The sequence below is a fragment of the Puccinia triticina genome, chromosome 8A (genome assembly GCF_026914185.1).
Source record: "Puccinia triticina chromosome 8A, complete sequence".
NCBI lineage: Eukaryota > Fungi > Basidiomycota > Pucciniomycetes > Pucciniales > Pucciniaceae > Puccinia > Puccinia triticina.
Genome location: NC_070565.1, coordinates 5,037,716 through 5,055,782, shown reverse-complemented (window position 1 = coordinate 5,055,782; position 18,067 = coordinate 5,037,716). Strand labels below are relative to the sequence as shown.

The following is an 18,067-nucleotide window of genomic DNA, read 5'->3' as shown; positions in this document are numbered from 1 at the left end:
GGATGATTCTGTCTGGCGGCTGTGGTGGATTCGATGGCTGAGGTGGATTCGACGGCGGTGGTGGATTCGACGGCGGTGGTGGATTCGACGGCGGTGGTGGATGCGACGGCGGTGATGGGGGTGGGTGGCAGGGGATCGGTGGCGCTATGTACCTGCGGGCTTCCCGGGGATTCCCCGAGCACGGTCCGCGCGCACGGGCCTCTGCAGCTGCGCAAAACTTTCGCCGCTGCGGCACAAACTTGCGGAGCTCGCGGTCAAAGTCGCAAGCTCTTCTGGGCTAGCTGTAAATGCCCAAGTAAAAACCGTAAAGTCTAATAACAGTTCGCAAGACAATCTTACATAATTAATAGTAATTGTCATGAATAATTAGTAACATGTAGAAAACGTTACAATGCATACCTAAACATGCAGAAATTTTTTTAGCTTGAAACCCCCGGAACAAATGCGCCGTCTCTGCAATGGCATGAAGCAACACATGCAGAATCCGAATGGAAAACCCGATCCTGTTTCACCTCACCCAAATCCGACATTCGCAGTTCGGGTGGTTCGGGACTCCGTGAAACGTGCTCACAAAGAGTGGGTTTGGTACAATATTAGCATGTACGACTCTGCTCCCCGAAGCCGTATGTTGCAGGGCGGCCGGGCCGTCTCTATGCCGCTTGCGGCTCATAAATTTGACCAGCGCAGGGAATTCCGCTTGCCTCAGTCCAAACCTCTCAACGACTTCAGCATTCCATATTTTCGCCATACTCTACAGCGTCTCCTGCCAGACGCATCACACCTGACTTGGCAGAGAGAATGCTACCTCGACCATCAAGGCTGTTTCCACACGCCCCAAAAACGAAGCAGAATGCAATATCCGTAATATTTTTAATGTTCCCTCTGACGATGGGAATACTAGCAATGACCGTCTTCGGAAGTATTTCCGAGCTCAAGGGAATGAAGTCACTACCGAACCCAATCTCGGAGGAGCAAGCGATAATCCATCATCCTCAAGAGCTTACAAGGAATGGGGACGGTGATATACTCCAGCCGGATCGGCTTCAAGTTAAGGTCACACCTAATAGCTCCGACAAGAAACTATTTGATTTTAAAAGCGATGATCCCAAGATAAAATTAAAATTATTTGATGGCCCAAGCGGAATTGAAAAAATGGAAAGACTAGAACACACACAAGAATTGATAGACAGCATTTCCCGGCGGAAGACTGAGCTGGCCAGTCGCGAAGTGCGGTCCTTTGGAAATCAATGGGGCGTCTTACACGTCAAAGAAGAACATGAGTACACGTTGCAGGCTCTGCGAGGTCGCTTGTCAGATCTTATCGACAAGAAAGATTTCACCCTAGATGATCCTTTGTGGAACGAAATGACCCATAACATCCAAGCAATCTCGAAACCTATCAGGGAATTAGAACTGGAAGTACAAAAATTTAAGAAAAAGAGTGAAGGGTTTTTTGGGCGGTTATACTCGATCTGGAAATATCTGTTTGATTACCAGACTTGGCAGAGGCAAATTTTCACGCAATCACTGCGAAGGATTCGGATTGAGCTTCGAAATAGGCCACCAACTATGCAAGAGCATATCGTCTTGCAACTTGAGAAAATTGGAGCAGCCGGGTTTCCTATCACCCGCAAAGAAGTACGACTGGCGGAGAAAATTTCAAAATCATCTGAAGTTGTGACCAATATGAACTTACCAAGTATCAGGACGCTTTCCACAAACGAAGAAAGTTTATTGAAAGAAATCAGTCGTCGTACTATACCAGTCAGGAGAGAAGAGCAGGCTGAGGAGCTAGTCAGGAAACTAGCAAAAGCCCCAAAAGGATCGGAGTTGTTTCGAAATAATCCGCGAGATTTTCACCTGATTGAAAATGCGCTCCGCGAGTTGGCTAGCAAGGAACGAGAAGGAAAGGTCTGGACGCCAGCCGAAAGAGATTTACTAGCGGACCTGATGATAGAAAGCAGAGGGTTAGGAAAGAGGAGAAGCAAGCTCGGTCGAATTCTGGCGAACCTGAAAAAACGAAAGGCTTTGGTTGTCTTGCAAGCCGGTGCTCATTCTCAAATGCAGGGGATGGAGCAGCTGAAATTGAAGCTTGAAGAATTTGGGCGCATTACCCATGAAGAGATGGCCGAGGTGACCAAGCTAGCAGAACAGTACTACCGACTGAAAGAACAAGCTGACACTCCCCTACATCTCGATATAATCCGTGTTGCAAGGGAACAGTTGCAGAAGAAAGCATTATCCAAGGAAAACCGAGCGATTCTAGTACTGGACGACCTAAAAGAACGCAATAGACTAGACGACGGACAAAAGAAGCTCTTAGAGAAATTACAGGAGGCTAGCCCTGCCGTTGACATTCCAGAGGAGGGAAAGCAAATGGTTCGAGAACATGTGGAGATGCTCATGAAAATTCACCCGCTTGAAAAGGCTCAAGCCTTTGACGCAGCACTGCGTGCAACACCAGAGTTTGTGGACATTCTGCAAACACGCAAGCTTACCAAAGCCCAGTTTTTCGAGGAGGTCGTGAGCTCAAGACCCGCAGTGGAATGGTGGACTGAGCTATCTGCGAAGATGAAGGAGGGACCTCATGAAGAACTCGCCACGGCGGGGAAATTTCTCACTTTCGCTGAGAGATGTCAGGTTCTCGTGCTCTCGACCAGACTTTTCCGAGTGCTCCCAACTCGCCATCCCAGCTTAGAACACCTAGCGCTTGAACGACTCGTCAACCTCGCGCAAATCAAACGTTTGACCGAGCCGGAGCTGAAGCTTCGTATTGGTTTGACGGAAAGTGACTTTGGAATGATAAATACACCCCAAGCCAAACGGATGATTCGCAACTTGGCAACTGAAGAAACCTTGGTCAACAATTGCAAAGCCTCAATTGCAGATCAGAAACTGGTGCTACGACTCGCCCAGAACGTCGACATAGGTCAGCTGGATCAAGAAGCCCGACAGAAGCTGGATTATCTTTTTCCAGAGGAACTCAACCAGCTCGGGGACCTCATCTCACGCGATGATGCTGACGAAAAATTCCGAGAAGCGACTAAATTTTCTCAAATAATGGAGTTGCTTGAGCAAGCCTCGAATCGCATCAAGCTTGAACCCTACCTGTCGGATCGCGACGACCTCTTAAAATTTCTTGAATGGGACGCCACAAGACCTCGGCATGCTCTAGCAGAAAAATGGGAACTCGAATACTTGGCCAACGCGTTTGAGCAGAGGGCAGCTCAAACGTCATTCGGCCGGCGAGCTCAACTACCGTGAAAAACACACAGCTCCGCGTGAGTTTAATCATCAAAGATCAAGTTTTTGAGACAATCACTAACATCTATTTTTCCTGCACAGGCTTCTCGACAATTGCAGGGTGTGGAGCCTCCCCCAGACTTCCGGTTAAAACGACGGCTGCGATTGAAACCTTTTTTCATATTCTGACCACTCTCGGTCCCTTAACCTTGAACTTTATTCTTTTTACGCCGCTCTCGGCCAATTCGCCATTACCCCCTTCTTCACTCACATGATTTTGTTTCCCTCTTCGTCACTGTCTTCTAGATTTTCTTTCTTTCTTACGAATGGCCACCCTGTTTGTTTGTTTGGAAATTCTTTGTCTGATTTTCAATATCTCCAATGCCTCAAAAGCCTCTCCAGGGAATCAAATGGAACAAAAGTAGTATTACTCACATTGTCATGAGTCAGTTTCAACAGTAATGCGTGTTTGAGTTGGGGAAAACACGCCGAGCTATTGAGGGGTAGTTAATGGTGTGAAGTTGATGTATTGAATGTGAAGAAGAATAACACTTAAGTATGAGATTGGTGACCAAAAGAACAGAAGTGCAGCAATTGAATACAAGCACTACAAGAAAAAGTCACGCAAGTGCCACCAGTTGACATGTGAGAGTTCTAAGGAATCTGGTGATGGAACTTCAGCCTTTGTCATAGTTTGCCTTTGACCAAGCTTCGATGCACAGTCACTATGCATGATGCACAGTGGCTGTGCCAAAAAAAACCAATGTCTGCTTGAGTGGAGCTAGAATAGATGTTACCAGGAGAATGCCTCATGTCAGCTGCTGTCACTTGCCTGACTTTTTCTTGCAGTGTCTGTACCAATTGGATTTTTGTGTTCCTTAGGCATCAAGTGTAAATGCGGGGCATGTCGAAAACGCCTGGCAAAATGATGAACCTGGGAGTTTTGATAAACTCTTTTACAAAATGATTTTTTTTTCATGCTAGGAAGCAAGGGAACATGATGCTTATTTGAGAAGAACTGGTAAAATTCACGACTGCGTACTAGTTCACAACAAACAGGAAAATCAACAAGAGAAGGGGGGCTGACAGTGATGTGGACAGAAGAAACGCTTTACACAAGGGCGAAATTATTACGTAATAGGCAATTGTGAGAAGTTTTACTCTAAGGTTTAATCTTCAACCGAGCTGAAGCTAGGGGTGAAGATCGGGAAAATGTGTGCTTCCGTGTTAAAAACATGAGAGTTTAAAGGTATTAATGAATCATCCGAGAATAGCAGAAGAAGGTATTTCAATGTCTCGGCCTGAAATGGTTGAATGAGATCAAAAAGCACAAATAATTGGAGAAGCCAAAGAATCAGTTAAACATTCATAAGTTAAGGCAATATAACTGGGGGAGGGGGACCACATGGCAAATGTTACTAACAAGCCAAAAGGTTTCCATTTTATTCTCCATTTCAACGGGTATCTGATCCACGTCTTTGATGGAAGCAAATGCACCCGTGGCTTTGATTTTACAATGCTCGTCAAAGGCTTGGAATATTTGCCATCCCCATTCACTTATGCCGACAGATGAAAAACACACGTCAGTTGCCAGTTCAAAGAAAACAGAGTGCGTAGTAGGAAGTGGGGGTAAACACGAAGGGCTGCCTACCGATATACTGGGTCCTTGGTTGCTCTCCACGCCAGAAATAATGATTCTACTGTTTCGGGCCTTAGAATGTTACGAGCATCCAGAGGTGGGGATCGACTAGCGCAACAGACAGATAAGGCAAAGAAGGTAATCAAAAAGCATGTAAGTCGAAATCATCCAACGCATATCATAATTTACGTTGAGGATTCAGTTCCCATATGCTGTAGGCAAAATAATCTTACGGGTTGTAATGAGGAATACGCCAATCTCTCTGTTTCGTCTTTTCATACTCCTCTGGTCGGTTAATAAAATGGACGATTTCTGGTCCTAACCCGGTCGCTGCCAGCTCGTAGGTATTCACGCAAGACTTAATTAGCTCTTTTCCCAGCATCCAATCTTCTTGTTCCGGGTCTCGTAAGGCCATTACATCACGATCCTTTAATGTTCGATCCCCTTCTGTGACTCCTAAGAGTAGTAATCCCCCTAAGAAACAAACCAAATGATCTTGTTTTGGCGCAAAGGTGTAACTAGAGTAGTCAAAAATAGATAGACTGAACTCAAACTTCTGGGGGTGGAGGCGATGCTAGTGGCTAAGAAGCGAAAATTATGATCTCTTACGATTTCCCGCTGGGATGAAGTTCGCCAACATACACCATCCCACGAGGAGTTTCACGGACCAATTCTTCTTTCACTCCTGTCATAGCGTTATCATACATTTCCCTGTATACCTCTTGAGTGCGGTTCGTTTGAAGATACTGTTTAATCAAGTATTCATAATACGAATCCCCACGGGAGCCCAGTCGAATTTCATAAAACTGCAAGGTGGTCGACCATCCGCCAGTCAATGTTATATGTTGGCTCTAGAAGAAGCTTGAAAACCTTACAAAGGAGCCATCCTCAGGACTTCACAAGAGAAACAAAGGAACAGGCGTCATCAGGTGAAAGTCGGATATAAATCATCAAGAGGAATGACGCAATATCAAGGAAGCAAGAGGTCTTACGAAACTAGAATGGGGAAGAGACCATTGTAGCTCTCCGCCTGTTTGAAGACGCCCATGGCCTAAAATTTCCTCGAGAGCCAAACTGTCAGGTACTACCAAATGCCGCGTCATGACGAGTTTGAGTAGAGTATGATCTCACCCTCTCAGCGACGTCCCAAAAGACGCGTTTCTGAGTCAATTCGGCTAGATATTTAAACTCAAGCTGTATGGTGCTATGAATAAACGACATGGGGGGGGGGGGGGGGGGGGCAAACAAATAAAGCGTCGTGAGTCTCACAAACCGAGTGCTGAAGTGAGTGACGAAGTTTCTCAGAACTGACGTTGCCTCTGCCAGGCTACTGTATCCTCGATTATCTTTATCTGCCTTGGCTTCGCCAGTCTTAAGATTGATAAACGAATATGGAATTCCAGTGGGCTGAACGTTAATAAAAGACAAGCCCGAACATGGAACAACAAATAAGCTGAGGTGACGTTATCAACAAGAAAAGTAGCCCAAACAAAGCAGAAAGACGCGCCGAATCAAAGATTGGTAAGAGCCGAGTTCCCAGGTCGACAGCTTTCTCCAAGTAGATGGTATCGTTGCCTGACAGGTGATAAACCGATAAAAGACCACCAAGTATTCTGATTGTCGTTTCGAACGCGTTCAGGTCACCATCAACATCAAAACTCAAATCTCTCTCGATGTACTGCCTCGCACGCTGATAGTCCTCTTCCATTTCACCGGTTAGTAAAATGGTATCGATTACATCAACAATAAAGCTGATGGCCAGAAAACAGGGCAAATGTGAGTACATAATCAGACAAAACGTGGGCTTTATTTTTGAAAAATGAGTCAGTTTCATCAACGGATGGTACTCAACAAGCCAATCGATCCAGCCTTGGTTAGGTTAGTTCCCGTTTGACTGATGGGATGAAATTCATCGCATCCCCAGGCAGAACTATCCGCATAAGCTCGCCACGAGTTTTTGATTGCTTTCTTGATGGCTGATCGTGCGCCAGACTCCCATGGCAGGGCGGGGAGAGGATATCGGTTGAAGGTATTTGATGTCGAGGTCTCTGGGGCGGCCGGCGGAGTCCGTGGACGGTAATAAAGCAGCAGGCATCCAAAGACCAATGGCAACAGGAACACCACGACGAGGTTTCTTCTGCTCTGGGAGACTGGCTTGCTCGATCGGCTTGGGGCAGATGGTTCGTGTTGAACACCTGAAGGCTGCTTGGTTGCGTGACGTCTGTGGCGTGCATCTGACATCTTTAACCTTGTTCAACTCGTCCGTGGTAATATGCTGGGCTCTTTCTGGGGTCCGGATTGCGAGGTGGATGGTGTATGTAGCCCACCCCTCCCTGGCGGAGGCTTCATTGACAAACCCACCAGTTCATCAGCTTCACGGCAACAATCGTCAAGACTTCACCTGGCTTCCCCTCACTGCCAACCAAGGAGTCCAGAGGTTGGCGTCGTCATGCATCCGGGAATTCTGCCGACCCAGGGTACACCCCATTCCCGAGCGTATGTGCGATGACAGCGCTGTCTTGCAAACTATAGTTTCAAGAATCTGTCAGAATGCGAGCAGCTCCGTCCCCCTAATGTAGCGCAGGGCGACAGGACGCGACTCTCTCAGCAGCCCTCAGCCTGGAAGGGCAGTGGAACGGATTGGAACATTCCGTGACACAAAAATACTGCAGATTTGGACACAGCATGACGATAAGGCGATGATGTGGCACATCCTGGTACATCCACGTGAAATATGCCAAACGTTCGACTTGATCGGCACCTGCCGGCACTGGTGCAAATCCGATATCGGAGAAGATAAAACCTGACAAAACGGTTAAAACGGGTGGAAACAGACATTTAATCCCAGCCGAAACCTAACCAGCGGTAGATAAATTGGACGCGTTCCCCCGGCTGCTGCTGGCCTCACCCATCCGGACGCTCCATCATCAGCCTCATCACAGTCTACTGGTGGGTCTGGCATTTCAGCCTGGAGGATACTTCTTCCACTGGCCTGGCTCCCCGGACTGATCTGCCTCCGCACGAAGTTATCGCCCCCTGATTGATCACCGAACTGACTGATTGATGTAACTCTCCCTCCCCTTGTTCAGTTCTTAAGCTGCCCGCATCCAACTCCATCTAGACCAAATCAGCCCTCCACAATGTCAGAAAACCAAAACTGCTACTTCGTAAGTTCATCACAAGAGCTATCTTTCAAATTAGAAGTGTCCATCGTAGTCTTACTTATTGATCATGACAACAATCTAGGATGTTGTCGTCGACGGCAAACCTCTTGGTCGCATTGAATTCAAGGTCAGCCCCATGTCCTAGTGCAGGTTTGGACTGTTGCATCGCGGTTCTCGTCTTGTATCTTTCAAACTCATCTCCACTCTTGCCTTCGCCCGCTCAATTTCCCCCGCGAGAATAGCTCTACGACGACGTCGTCCCCAAAACCTGTAAAAATTTCCGCACACTCTGCCAGAATGCATCCGGGGAAACCTACAAGGGCTCCGGGTTCCACCGAATTATCCCCCAATTTATGATTCAGGCAAGTCATCTCCAAACCAGCCCGATCTCTTGCCGTGAGTCTAACTGGGGTCATCGTTGAACTGTCTTAGGGAGGTGACTTCACCGCTGGAAACGGTACCGGTGGACGTTCCATCTACGGATCCAAGTAAGTAGAGTCTAAATCTGTCTTTTTCATCCTCGTATTCCAGTCAATCATATTAGCTAATTGGCCCATTTCTTTTGATAGATTTGCGGACGAGAACTTCCAACTCAAGCACACCAAACCAGGTAGGACTGGCTCTACGCGCCTCCCATACATGCCGTGGACGGTCATTGATCCCATTGAATTTCTGTTTCTAGGACTCTTGTCTATGGCCAATGCTGGCCCTAACACAAACGGCTCTCAGTTCTTCATCACCACTGCGGTTACAGACTGGGTAAGTAAAAAAAAAACGGTACTTGATGTTCGAACCCCGGCACTAATGACTGATTGGCTATTTTTTATAGCTCGACGGCAAACACGTTGTTTTCGGTGAAGTTGTCAAGGGCTTCAACGAGGTTGTGAAACCCATGGAGGCACTAGGAGCCGCAAGTGGCGAGCCTAAGGCCACCGTCAAGATCGCTGACTGCGGCACTCTCTGAGAGCTGCTTGAGCCCACCCAGAAGCGAGTCATACGTATTCCGTAGACCAATCGCAGAAACTTGCTACCAAATTTTAAAAAGAAAAACCCTTACATTGTACTTCATGAGATTGGTGGAACTCCCAGTGCCCCCGTCGTGCTTGGCTGTTGAAACCAGAACCACTCAAGGGGTTGAACAGACGGCCCCACTCCTCATGTACTGCTGGGAGGGACCTGATGAGCTGAGGAGCATTTCCGGTCGAATCTGCAGCCGCAGCCGATGTTGATCTACATAGAGTGATAAGACCATCCGCACCGGGCGCTAAGTTAGCCCGGATTAGGGCACTTAGTTCGACCCCGCAACCGCATCGGGTTGGATCAACCGGGGATCAACTTGACCCGGAGCTTGGTTTGGAGCTAGTGGGGTATAAATCTACACCCGGGGAGTCCATCCACGGGGAAATCACGCGGATTCCACGAGGACTCCACGTGGTAGCCGCGCGCGAGGTCGGACCAGCGGCTTTCGGTCCAGGGAATCACGGGATCACCACCGGGAGGATCACCCGTGGATTCCACGGCAGCTTTTGGCTCCGCGTGGAATCCCCGTGGATTCCCTGTGATCACGACGTGAAGGTCGGGCCCACGGGTGGATCACGGGTCCTTCAACCGTGGACTCCCCGTGGATTCGCCGTGATACCCACGGGCGGGTCGAGCCCACAACAGGCAATCCGGACACCAGCTATAAAAACTGGATTGTTTTGCAGCAATTCATATTCATCTGGAGTACAGGGTAGCATATGCTGCATTCCATGGATTTAAAAAAGAAAAACAACAATAGATCCTATTTTACAACAGGAGAGAGAATAAAAATAGAGCCAAGAAAATAAGGAATCATTGCCAAATCTCGACAATCACCACTAGTCCACCAGACTCCTGAAGAGACATCAGTGAGCGCAACGATCAACCAGTTGACACCGCAATGATGACCGCGGGTGGGAGTACCCGGCACAATCTCCGGCGTGCTTGGCGTCTGTCTTCTGCTATTCTTGCTTGTCGTCCGATGATTGCTGTCGTATTCGTCAGACAAAGAGTGCTTGGGACAAGAGGTGGCTCAGAGACCAAGTAACCCTCGGACAACCTCCTGGCCGATCTTGTCGTGCAGAGCTGCTCTGAAAGCAGCGTTGTTTGAGAAGCTCGGCTTGTTTTCCAAGAGCTCGGTCTCTATCGCGATGAAGACCTAGTTGAGTAAAGCGGGAAGCCGGGGCAGGAAGGGAAGAGAGAGGCATTGAAGGCAGAGGGAAGGATCGTGCGGCGGCTGCGATCACAGGGGCGGGCTTGGTGGCCGCCTGCGAGACCTCGGGCGTAGTGTTGGCAGGAATCTGCGGGGCAGCGTCGGAGACGGGCGCGGGCTGATGGTGCGGAAGAAAGCTGCTCAGCAACAGCGACTCTGGCAGAGGGGGATAGTGTGCTTACCTCAGCGGGGGCTGCCAATTTGGCCTCTTCTTCCTGTGTGGGCTCGGGCTTCTTTGTGGGCTCTTTCTTCTTCTTGCCGACAGCGCCAAACAAGCGGCCGCTGAACCGTTGGGCCAGCTTGGCCAAGTCCTGCACCAAAAGAAGCATGAACAGATGAGTGGACAGCTCTGGGAGAGAGAGAGAGAGGAAGATGGATCGGCTGACTTTGGGGGAATTTTCCTTCTTCTCAACTTTCGCCTCCTCTGGTGTCTCCGCGGGAGCAGCAGCGGCCTTGGCCAGTGAGGCTTCGACAGCCTCGACGGCGGGCGCTTGAGGGGATGCAGGAGCAGCGTCCTGGGCAGGCAACGTCAGCGTGCAGTCTGATTGGACCCAACAGATGCGGGGGGGGGGGGGAACAAAACATACTTCTGCAGGTTGGGGGTCAGCGGTTGGCTCAGCAGCGACAGGGGCCTCGGGCTCGCTGGCACAAGTCCCTTGTTGCCCTGGGTCATCCAGAGTAATCAAGCCGGACCGGAAGTTTGAGCCGCGGCGGTTATCATCAAATTAGCCCTAATCTCCCGGTGAGCTGCATTCTTGTCGGTTCCACCGGCAATGCAGGGCCAGCCGTGGGTTCCCCGTTGTTGAGAACGACGAGGAATCCACGGCTGCCCCTGCATGTTGTGTGCTCGTGGGCTCCACTGCGATCCCACAGGCGGCCGTGGAATCCTTGTCATTCTTGACGTGGAAATCCCAGGCGGGTGGAGACGACGGGAAAGCCCGTCGTCTCCACGCATTTTCCACGGGAGGGTGGAGACGACGGGGGGAGCAGTGAATTCCACGTGGGTTTCACGTATCCAGTGATCCCGTTGTCTCCACAAACCGGCGGTCCAGGAAGCACCCCCGCCGTGTAGCCCCCACTAGTCCTCGGACTAACCTCAAAATGAATATTCATCATGCTTTTCAGCATGAACTTTATGTGTTTAGGTGCCAAACACATAACATATAGGCACCTAAACACATAACCTCCAACGGCCTCGGACCCACTAATCCCCACCCATGCGGATGGCTGATCGGATTAGCGTATTCCAATCGTAATCCGAGCTAGTTAGCCCAGGCTAATCTAGCCACGGATGCGGATGCCCTAAGAGCATCCGCATCCATGGCTAGATTAGCCTGGGCTAACTAGCTCAGATTACGATCGGAATAGGATAATCCGATTGGCCATCCGCATGGGTGGGGATTAGCGAGTCCAAGGCCGTTGGAGGTTATGTGTTTAGGTGCCTATATGTTATGTGTTGGGCACCTAAACACATAAAGCTCATGCTAACAAGCATGATGCATATTCACTTTGGGATTAGTCCCAGGATTAGTGGGGTCTAAATTTAGACCCCACTAGCTCCAAACAGAGCTCCGGGCTAAGTTGATCCCCGGTTGATCCAACCCGATGCGGGTGCGGGGTCGAACTAAGTGCCCTAATCCGGGCTAACTTAGCGCCCGGTGCGGATGGTCTAAGGGCCTGTACCATAGCCCGCGGATTCCAAGGATCTTGCCCGGGATTCACAACTTTCTGTGAAATCAGAGCGGCCCAGAATCCGGAGTACCATAGCGCTTATTTGTCAACCTCATAATCCGCGGAAAAGGCCATTTTCTTCAGTTTGGAAAAACGGCTCCCCCCTATTTTTTTTGCCTCGGATTCTGCACTCCCCTCCCTTGCTCCCCCTTCCCTGGTCCTTGGACCATCAAATCCATATGTACATACACATGTATATACACTTAAAGCAATCCACCACATTCTTGATGACCGGAACGGTCCGGCCATCGAGGGGAGTGATTCCTCTTCTCAATGACCGGAACGAGCCGGCCTTTGAGGGGAACCCATCATCCCCTCGATGACCGGAACGGAGCGGACATTGATTGTTCCGGTCATTGAGAGAACTAATCACTCCCCTCGATGACCGGAATGAACAGGCCATCTTCCGGTCATCAAGGGGATGATGGACTCCTCTCGATGACCGGAAGGTGCCGGCCATTGAGAAGAGCAATCAGTCCCCTCAATGGCCGGCTCTTTCCGGTCATCGAGAAGAGTAATCACTCCCCTTGATGGCCGGCCCGTTCCAGTCATCGAGAAGAGTAATCACTCCCCTTGATGGCCGGCCCGTTCCGGTCATCGAGGGGATGATGGATTCCCCTCGAAGGCCGGCTCGTTCCGGCCATTGAGAGGAGTCCATCATCCCCTCGATGACCGGAACGGAGCGGACATCAATTGTTCCGGTCATTGAGAGAACTAATCACTCCCCTCGATGACCGGAACGAACAGGCCATCTTCCGGTCATCGAGGGGATGATGGACTCCTCTCGATGACCGGAACAAGCCGGCCATCGAGAAGAACAATCACTCCCATCAATGGCCGGCTTGTTCCGGTCATCGAGAAGAGTAATCACTCCCCTCGATGGCCGGCCCGTTTCGGTCATTGAGAGGAGTCCATCATCCCCTCGATGACCGGAACGGAGCAGACATCAATAGTTCTGTTCATTGAGAGGAGTAATCAGTCCCCTCAATGGCCGGTTCGTTCCGGCCATCGAGAGGAGTGCATTATCCCCTCAATGACCAGTTCGTTCCAGACAACGAGAGGAGTACATCATCCCTTGATGACCGGAACGGGACGGGCTTCGAGAGGAGTAATCACTCTCTTCAATAACCGGGGGAGTAACTTCCACGTTGACAAATCCGTGGTTCCGTGGTACGCCTTTTGGCACACCTTGGATTGTGCACTCAGGGAATCCGAGGGGGAAATGGAATCTCAGCAGAACATAATTTTGGGGGGCGCGGAATCCGAGGTTTGAATCCCCGGAAAGCTACACGGCAGTTGCATGAATTAAGGTTTTGGTTGGCAATCTGACGTGAGGGGCCAAGTATTGGTTGGCTCGACTGGTCAGCTACCAGCCCCCGCGTCAGCCGTCAAATTGACAGCCAAATAGCCAGCCCCCCCGCCGGCACTTGAATTCCGGAAACTCAATGTTAACTTCATGTTAACTTGCCTGTGTCATTTCGCCGACAATCAACGTTGACCAAAAATCTGCCGGCCGTCGAGGGCAAGCAAAATTCCAAGTCCCCCATCCCCTCCTTACCTGGACTCACCACCGCTCCCCACCCCCACCACTGCTCCTCACCCCCACCACTGCTCCTCACCCCCACCACTGCTCCTCACCCCCACCACTGCTCCTCACCCCCACCACTGCTCCTCACCCCCACCACTGCTCCTCACCCCCACCACCGCTCCTCACCCCCTGTTGGAATTTCAGCTTCTTCTCTTTACTTACCCCAAAATCATCTTATTCTATGTTAATGTTTACTTAATATTGTAGCCTGTTTTTTGATCTGATCTTAGCCTTTATGGCAGCCTCTTGTAGTCTAGAACCCTGAGGAATAGCCTCTAGTACTATTTCTTATTCAAAACATGTCTCCTTATTATTTCATTCATTATACATACATTCTTTATTCATTATCAAAAATCATGCACTGCAAAAAGAACTTGGTCAACTGCTTGCAGTTGAAATGCAGGATACTCAAGCCAAGCTACCATTGTAACTCCACCTGAATGCACAAGTGCCTTTGTTGGCACAGTCACTGTGCAAGGTGCACAGTGACTGTGCATTGAAGCTTTGGTTGAGTCAAACCTTGGGTAAGGCTGGTGTAACACCAAAAGCTTCCTCAGAGTTACCACATGTCAACTGCTCACAGTTGACACACTTTTTTTTGCAGTGATGTATATATTACTTTATTTTTACAAGTAATAACATCATCAGTTCTCCTTTTTTCCTGAGTTGACCACCTTGTGCCCCCTCCAAGGATCTCGAGACTGTTCACCAAAAACACCCTCTCTCCCTTTTTCTCTTACCCTCTTCGGTGAGAATTCTAACACGATTAACAGTCAAAGTGTTGCTTCGCTACGCCTCTTCGTGTCCGTATCGGCTTTACTAGTTACATACTCTAATCGATATTGTTATTACAAATTCTCATCGCTTCTCGACATATACATACATATACGTTATCCCTTATCGTATAAAGTTTATATCTCCAAGTTCTTGTCCGATCATCCTCCGGTACCCCACTCGACCTCGCCTTTCATCCCTCTTGTTTTCCTTGACGATCACAGTCATCATGACCTCCAACACCAGAACCGAGTACAATAAGTACCTCCTTACAACCGACAACTATGCGTTGTGGAAGCTCCCTATGGCCGCCAAACTTGAGGATATTGGAGCGTATGATTTCATCGCCGGGTTCGTCAAGATTACTGAGAAGACCTCTGCTGACGAAATCACCCGGTTGACTAGCGTTAATCAAAAGGGTTATTCAAGGATTATTCAGAATCTTGATCCCACCAATCTGGCCCTCGTATCAACTACTCTGCCTGATGATTGCAAATTTGATGGACGCGCACTTTGGACGCTTCTCAAAAACAAGTATTCCGGGTCTGATTGTGTTGCTCGTTCTGCTGCTCTCGACGTTTTTCTTGATCTCGAATACGTCGATTTCACCTCCTTCATTAAGTCAATCAGACTTGCGAATCAAAAGCTCGTTTTGGCAAAATTTCTCAACGACAATCAAGTCAAGATAATGATCTTGATGCAAAAACTTCCTCAATCTCAATTCAAGTCGTTCCGTGACATTGTCATTATTGATCATTGTGACGAACCCTTTGAAGACATCGTCAAGCGTCTTGAATCTTACGCCATTACCAATTGCATCAAGGATCACTTCGATTCTGACCCGATCACCTTTACAATCGATCAGGTTCTAACGATTGTCCTAGCTCCTCCGGTCCGTTTAATCAATCCTCAGGCTCGACTGTTCTCTGCGTCCACTGCAAGAAACCAGGACATCGTCCTACCAACTGCTGGACCAAATTTCAGGAGAAGGCTCCGAAAACCGAATCGGCCCATCTCACTGTATCCGCTCCAAACGGTCCGATCAAAGAAGGCTACTATTACCTTCATGACTCCGGAGAGTTTCAATCCGTCGACAAGGACTGCCCTCAACGGAACGATCGACTTTGATCTTATTCTTTCTTGTCTTACCCTTTTGTTCCTTGACTCTCCGATACACTAAAGCAGATCGGCATCAATCTATCTCATTAAAAGCATCGACAGTCATTGACTCTCTCGATCCTCATTGTAACCACCTTTCATCTATCTGTTTGTACTCAAAACTGATCGATGTTGATCGATCCACTCAAAATTGTTGTAAGAAACAACACTCTCTGCGGCCAACTCTTCCTCCTCACCGTTTGGATCCATTGTTCCTCCTCCTTTTTCGTTATCAAGCTCAATCATCTCATCGATTGACTGATTGCGCGCTCTCGCATCCATCCCTTCAAGACATTCTTCAAATATTCAATTCAACCAACCTAGAACTGTTTTGGATTCCGTTTTGGCAAGCTTAACAACCTTGTCACTCGAGCCCCTCAGTCATTCTATACTTTCAGTTCTTTTGGTCTAAGTAACGGGGGGTGTTGGAGTTTCAGCTTCTTCTCTTTACTTACCCCAAAATCATCTTATTCTATGTTAATGTTTACTTAATATTGTAGCCTGTTTTTTGATCTGATCTTAGCCTTTATGGCAGCCTCTTGTAGTCTAGAACCCTGAGGAATAGCCTCTATTATTATTTCTTATTCAAAACATGTCTCCTTATTATTTTATTCATTATACATACATTCTTTATTCATTATCAAAAATCATGTATATATTACTTTATTTTTACAAGTAATAACATCATCAGTTCTCCTTTTTTCCTGAGTTGACCACCTTGTGCCCCCTCCAAGGATCTCAAGACTGTTCACCAAAAACACCCTCTCTCCCTTTTTCTCTTACCCTCTTCGGTGAGAATTCTAACACCCCCACCACCGCTCCTCACCCCCACCCTCATCACCTTGTTTAATCCACACCATCTCGCCTCATCACCTCAAGCAAACCTCCGCCGTCGCGATGACTACCCGTTCCAACCTGGACGAGTCTGCAGGAGTGGCCAAGGTCGGGCTCGGATGGCTTGTCGGCAAGGAAAGGAGCGGATTCGTTGGCAAGGACCACACGAGAGCTGGAACCTGTGACCAAACTATTCGACCTTATCGTTCTTCTGGATCAAGTGTTCCAGCCCAGGAACGCTCTGCGATTGGTCGGCCGCTGAAATACAAGCCGAGCTCAACCCCGCAGTCATGGTCAGATTAGCCTTGCTCCAATTGTGCACCATTCATCATCTCTTGCATCAAGCGCCTGGGGACAGCCGGTCGCAATGGATCTCATTAATGACCAGCTCAAGTCAATCAGGGAAAAGTCTTTTCTTGAAACGCATGCGTAAGTTCTCACCATATATTAATTAGCCCTCCATATTTAAGCTGACTGAATTCCTTGCTTCAGACAAGCTATCTTGATTTTGCATCGCGATTGGGACCTCTTTCCAGGCGACGTGAAGTTTTCTGATATCCCCGCCGAACTGATTTGACTACCGAGCGCGCTTGAGATCAATATAGAAGCGCAATCGATTCTCGCCCAACTCGGGGCTGATCCCTCTAACGAGGAAATAGCCACAGTTCTCAACAGAGAAGCAGCCCTTACCGAGTAGCATGGCTTTCCCCTTTTCATTCGTGACGCTTTGTTTTTTCCATCTCTCTCTCTCTTTGCCGCTCTCGGTTCTCTCCCCACTCTTGGTTCTCTTCCCAGATTGTTATTTGTAAAAAAAAAAAAAAAAAAAGGCATAATAACCAAAAAAAAAAAACATTAAAACATGCAATAAAAACCAAAAAAAAAGCCCTGGTGGCCGCCAATTTTTGTTCCGAGCAAATCGTGAGTTTTGGCGGTTTCAAACGGTGGACAAAAGTGGCTGCCCGCAATTGTGAACGGACTTGGGGTTGACGTCAAGTTCCCGCTTGGGTCGGCGGGCCGGAAGGTTTGCCAGCTGTTTGCCCGACTGCTCTCTGGTGGGCGGGCTGACAATTCGGCCGTCAATTTGACGGCTGACGCGGGGGCTGTTTTTTTCCGGGTGCGTGAGTTTTACAAAACTTATTTTACAAGGCATAAGCCTTGTGAACGCGATGGGTTGGGAATTTATGGGACGTATGGAGTAATACATAGTTTTCCGCCCCTTTCGGACTTGTCTCGGCCCTTGTAAATTATGTCTTGTAATACATACTATGTAAATATACTACGTACAGAGCTATTACATAATTTTCCACTGCATGTTTCACAAACCTTGTGACACCACCTTTGGAATTTCATGATCGGGACACAGAAATGTATTTATACGGCGTACAGGTTACAAGCCTTGTTTTACACGCCAGTATTTGCCCGGAAAAGTATTGGAACTTGCAATGGAACAGGAATTTTACACGCCTCAATGCCTCGATCACGTTGGATTTCCAACCATTTATATGTATGTCCTTCCACCTTCTCTTTTTCCGCCCTCAGCTCCTCTGTTTCGCCCATTGGCCCATTCTTCCCTGCTGGTTTACTCATCAATATCATTTTATTTTGATACCCAAAACTTTCTTTATCGGAAATTACTTGGCACATGTCAGACGGCAGCGTTGATTGCAATGATTTCTCCCAGCCCCCCTCTTCCAAAGACCCCG

At 48.5% G+C, this 18,067-nt stretch overlaps 5 protein-coding genes across 5 annotated transcripts; 3 read left to right on the top strand and 2 right to left on the bottom strand.

Annotated features, from left to right (window-relative positions):
• Positions 1-903: 903 nt before the first annotated feature.
• On the top strand, positions 904-3,264 carry PtA15_8A532 (uncharacterized protein; the record flags this gene model as incomplete). The annotated part of the gene is made up of 1 exon (XM_053171972.1): positions 904-3,264. The coding sequence occupies one exon, from the start codon at positions 904-906 to the stop codon at positions 3,262-3,264; it is 2,361 nt and encodes a 786-aa protein (XP_053023182.1).
• Positions 3,265-4,412: 1,148 nt separating this feature from the next.
• PtA15_8A531 (uncharacterized protein) lies at positions 4,413-7,123 on the bottom strand (the record flags this gene model as incomplete). The annotated part of the gene is made up of 11 exons (XM_053171971.1): positions 4,413-4,544; positions 4,667-4,799; positions 4,895-4,990; positions 5,116-5,400; positions 5,492-5,688; positions 5,758-5,776; positions 5,875-5,933; positions 6,014-6,086; positions 6,195-6,289; positions 6,390-6,633; positions 6,735-7,123. 11 exons carry the CDS (start codon positions 7,121-7,123, stop codon positions 4,413-4,415), a joined length of 1,722 nt encoding a protein of 573 aa, XP_053023181.1.
• Positions 7,124-8,022: 899 nt separating this feature from the next.
• On the top strand, positions 8,023-9,010 carry PtA15_8A530 (uncharacterized protein; the record flags this gene model as incomplete). Its single annotated transcript, XM_053171970.1, has 7 exons — positions 8,023-8,049; positions 8,129-8,173; positions 8,289-8,408; positions 8,479-8,534; positions 8,616-8,656; positions 8,729-8,805; positions 8,876-9,010. 7 exons carry the CDS (start codon positions 8,023-8,025, stop codon positions 9,008-9,010), a joined length of 501 nt encoding a protein of 166 aa, XP_053023180.1.
• A 1,089-nt stretch (positions 9,011-10,099) lies between these two features.
• On the bottom strand, positions 10,100-10,864 carry PtA15_8A529 (uncharacterized protein; the record flags this gene model as incomplete). Its single annotated transcript, XM_053171968.1, has 5 exons — positions 10,100-10,225; positions 10,314-10,397; positions 10,462-10,590; positions 10,666-10,769; positions 10,858-10,864. The coding sequence occupies 5 exons, from the start codon at positions 10,862-10,864 to the stop codon at positions 10,100-10,102; spliced, it is 450 nt and encodes a 149-aa protein (XP_053023179.1).
• Positions 10,865-14,601: 3,737 nt separating this feature from the next.
• On the top strand, positions 14,602-16,667 carry PtA15_8A528 (uncharacterized protein; the record flags this gene model as incomplete). The annotated part of the gene is made up of 2 exons (XM_053171967.1): positions 14,602-14,838; positions 16,410-16,667. The coding sequence occupies 2 exons, from the start codon at positions 14,602-14,604 to the stop codon at positions 16,665-16,667; spliced, it is 495 nt and encodes a 164-aa protein (XP_053023178.1).
• Positions 16,668-18,067: the final 1,400 nt, after the last annotated feature.